A 2,461-nucleotide genomic window follows, 5' to 3' on the forward strand; every position below is an offset into this window, starting at 1 on the left:
CCCGATAATATATTTGAAAAGCCTAAGCAACATAGATCAAAATACTAGTTGATTTTTGAACCACATGTTATCTTTGAATTTCATAAAGGCTATTGCAAGCATTACCAATTCTCAAAGATTGTTGCTTAAACTCATGAAAAGTCCTCTGCAGCTCCATATTTCAAGAACGAATCAAAAGTACCTGAAATGATGATTCATTTTACATGAATGCAAAAAAAAAAAAAAAAAAAACAATTAACACCACTGAATTTCTCATTCAAAAACAAGAACAGAATAATGAACACATGCACCAAGCCGTACAAGAAAAAGAATTCCACAAGTTCGAGCCGTGGAAACAGCCACTAATATAGATTGTCTACATCTCACCCCTAGGGGTGCGGCCCCTCCACAAATCCTGCGTGAATACGGGATGCTTTGTACACCAGACTGCCCTAGTTAGAAATGAGGGGAAAGCCAATTCCGTGACGCTGAGTGGGGAAAACCACAAAAAACATACTACAAATGACTCCAATTGCAACTGGCAAAGCATTAACCAACTCCTCTATTTGATCTGAAGGTCTTGGATAAAAGCAATTCACAACATTCTGATCAAAAAATGCAACAGCTGCAAAAACAAATATTGACATGAAAGCATGCAGAAAATCAATAAACTTCAACTTATATTTTCTTGCAATTTGATGTGGAATTTTTGCTGATCCATCAATTATCCACAAACCACGTATCGTCGCGAATCCATAGCAAATCTTCCCCTTCTTGTCTGTAAAACTATCAGTAAAACTTAATATGAAACATGATAATCCACATAGTGTTACAAGTGCAACAGTTAAGAATTTTCCAATTTTGTCACATTCACCTTGGTTTGTAAAAATAGGTGACAAAAGTTGAAATGCAAGAACTGAACCAGTAGGTAGAAGATTGGCTAAATGGGCTGTGCTTTGAAATGTTTGAGTTATTGCTTTTTGTATAAGGTTTTTTTCTACTTCTGGTAAGGCTAAGTTTTCTAGGAGGGGAGATTTCTCTTCATAATCAAGATTTTGGGATGTCTCATTTTCTACCTTAATATCCATATCTCAAAGTCTTTACTTACTCTCTTTTTTTTCCCTCTAACTCTTGTTTGTTTGTGTTTCAATGTTTGGTGTGTGTCAAGATGTATTTATAAGTTTTTTGTGTTAAAGTCATAAAACAAACTTTTGTAACAGAAAAATAACTTAATATGTCCACACACCAAAAAAGCCTAAAAAGGTTAAATGTAATCTTTTAAATATAAAGTAACTTGTCACTTCAACTCACCTTACATAATATCCACGGAAAAGCTCGTTTTTTAACTCGCTCAATAAATAACTCATGAAATGTCGCGTGGTGAAAGACATTGGTTATTAGTATGGTCATAAAGTTGTTTTTTTTTTTAGAGGTTTTACGTGGGTATTATGTATTGTGAATTACTGATGGAGCTATACTTACATGACAATTATTTTATACAAGTGGCAACCAATTTGCTCTTATGGTGATCGGATTTAGCATTTTCTATTTTTATTTTTGTGATAAGCATAGTTGAGTTATTTTTCAAAAAAAAAAAATTAATTAATTTTATGATTTTGGTGCAATAAATTGAAAGTTGAATGATCATTCGCGAATTTATCCGGTGAAAGAAAAAGTTACTAAATTTAGATGAGAAAAAAAATGGAGTACAAGATGGTCCCTAATGCCTTGCAAAGAACATAGTAATAGTCTAATACATAAGCAGCTTTCATCAGAATTCTTGATTTGGTGCTTACAGTTATGTAAAGTATGTTAAAAGTTAACCCGTTTTTTCTGTGTGTAAAGTTCCGTAGATTGTTATTTCATGGAAATCCGTTTGGATGTATGATTACTACTTTAGCTATTGTTAGCAAATTTTAACTTTTTTTAAATTTGTATCTTTTTAGGTTTCTTGAAGAAAAGCAAGTTTGAACTTTTAGTTGGAATACCCGCAAGGTTTGGTATGGGTGAGTCATTTCTAGGGGTGGCAAATGGGCGGGTTGGGCTGAATTTGGGCGGGTCAAGATAAGTTAGGTTAATAAATGGATCATTGCTCAACCCAGCCCAAAGTGTACTTGGGCTAAGATGGCTGGGTCAAGATGTGCTAAACAATGTGTCATAACCCAACCCGCCCAACTTGACCCATGTTTGAGAACCATGCACATCTTGCATAAAAAAGCCTTTAACCTTAAAATGTGTAAGTTGAAAAATATTTTGTCGGTGGGGGTGGGGTGGGTGAGTGGTGCAGAAAATAGAAAATTAAAAATATAAAAAAAAAATTTGAGGGGATTTGCGCGGAGGGGATGGTGGTGGTAGGGTGGTGCAGAAAAACAAAAAAAAAATAGAAAATTAAAAATAAAATAAAATAAAAGTAATTTTTTTTAGAGAGGTTTGCGCCGGAGGGGGGGGGGGGGGGGTAGGGAAGGTTGGTTGGGTGGTGCAG

At 34.8% G+C, this 2,461-nt stretch overlaps 1 protein-coding gene across 1 annotated transcript; it reads right to left on the reverse strand.

Annotated features, from left to right (window-relative positions):
* Positions 1-257: 257 nt before the first annotated feature.
* On the reverse strand, positions 258-1,067 carry LOC109242063. Its single transcript, XM_019408893.1, has one exon. The coding sequence runs from the start codon at positions 1,065-1,067 to the stop codon at positions 432-434; it is 636 nt and encodes a 211-aa protein (XP_019264438.1). The 3' UTR covers positions 258-431.
* Positions 1,068-2,461: the final 1,394 nt, after the last annotated feature.

Source organism: Nicotiana attenuata, unplaced genomic scaffold (genome assembly GCF_001879085.1).
Source record: "Nicotiana attenuata strain UT unplaced genomic scaffold, NIATTr2, whole genome shotgun sequence".
In the NCBI taxonomy this organism is placed as follows: Eukaryota; Viridiplantae; Streptophyta; class Magnoliopsida; order Solanales; family Solanaceae; genus Nicotiana; species Nicotiana attenuata.

Excerpts from the sequence above, each read along its gene's own strand:
- LOC109242063 (XM_019408893.1), bottom strand. The coding sequence starts at position 1,067 with ATGGATATTAAGGTAGAAAATGAGACATCCCAAAATCTTGATTATGAA.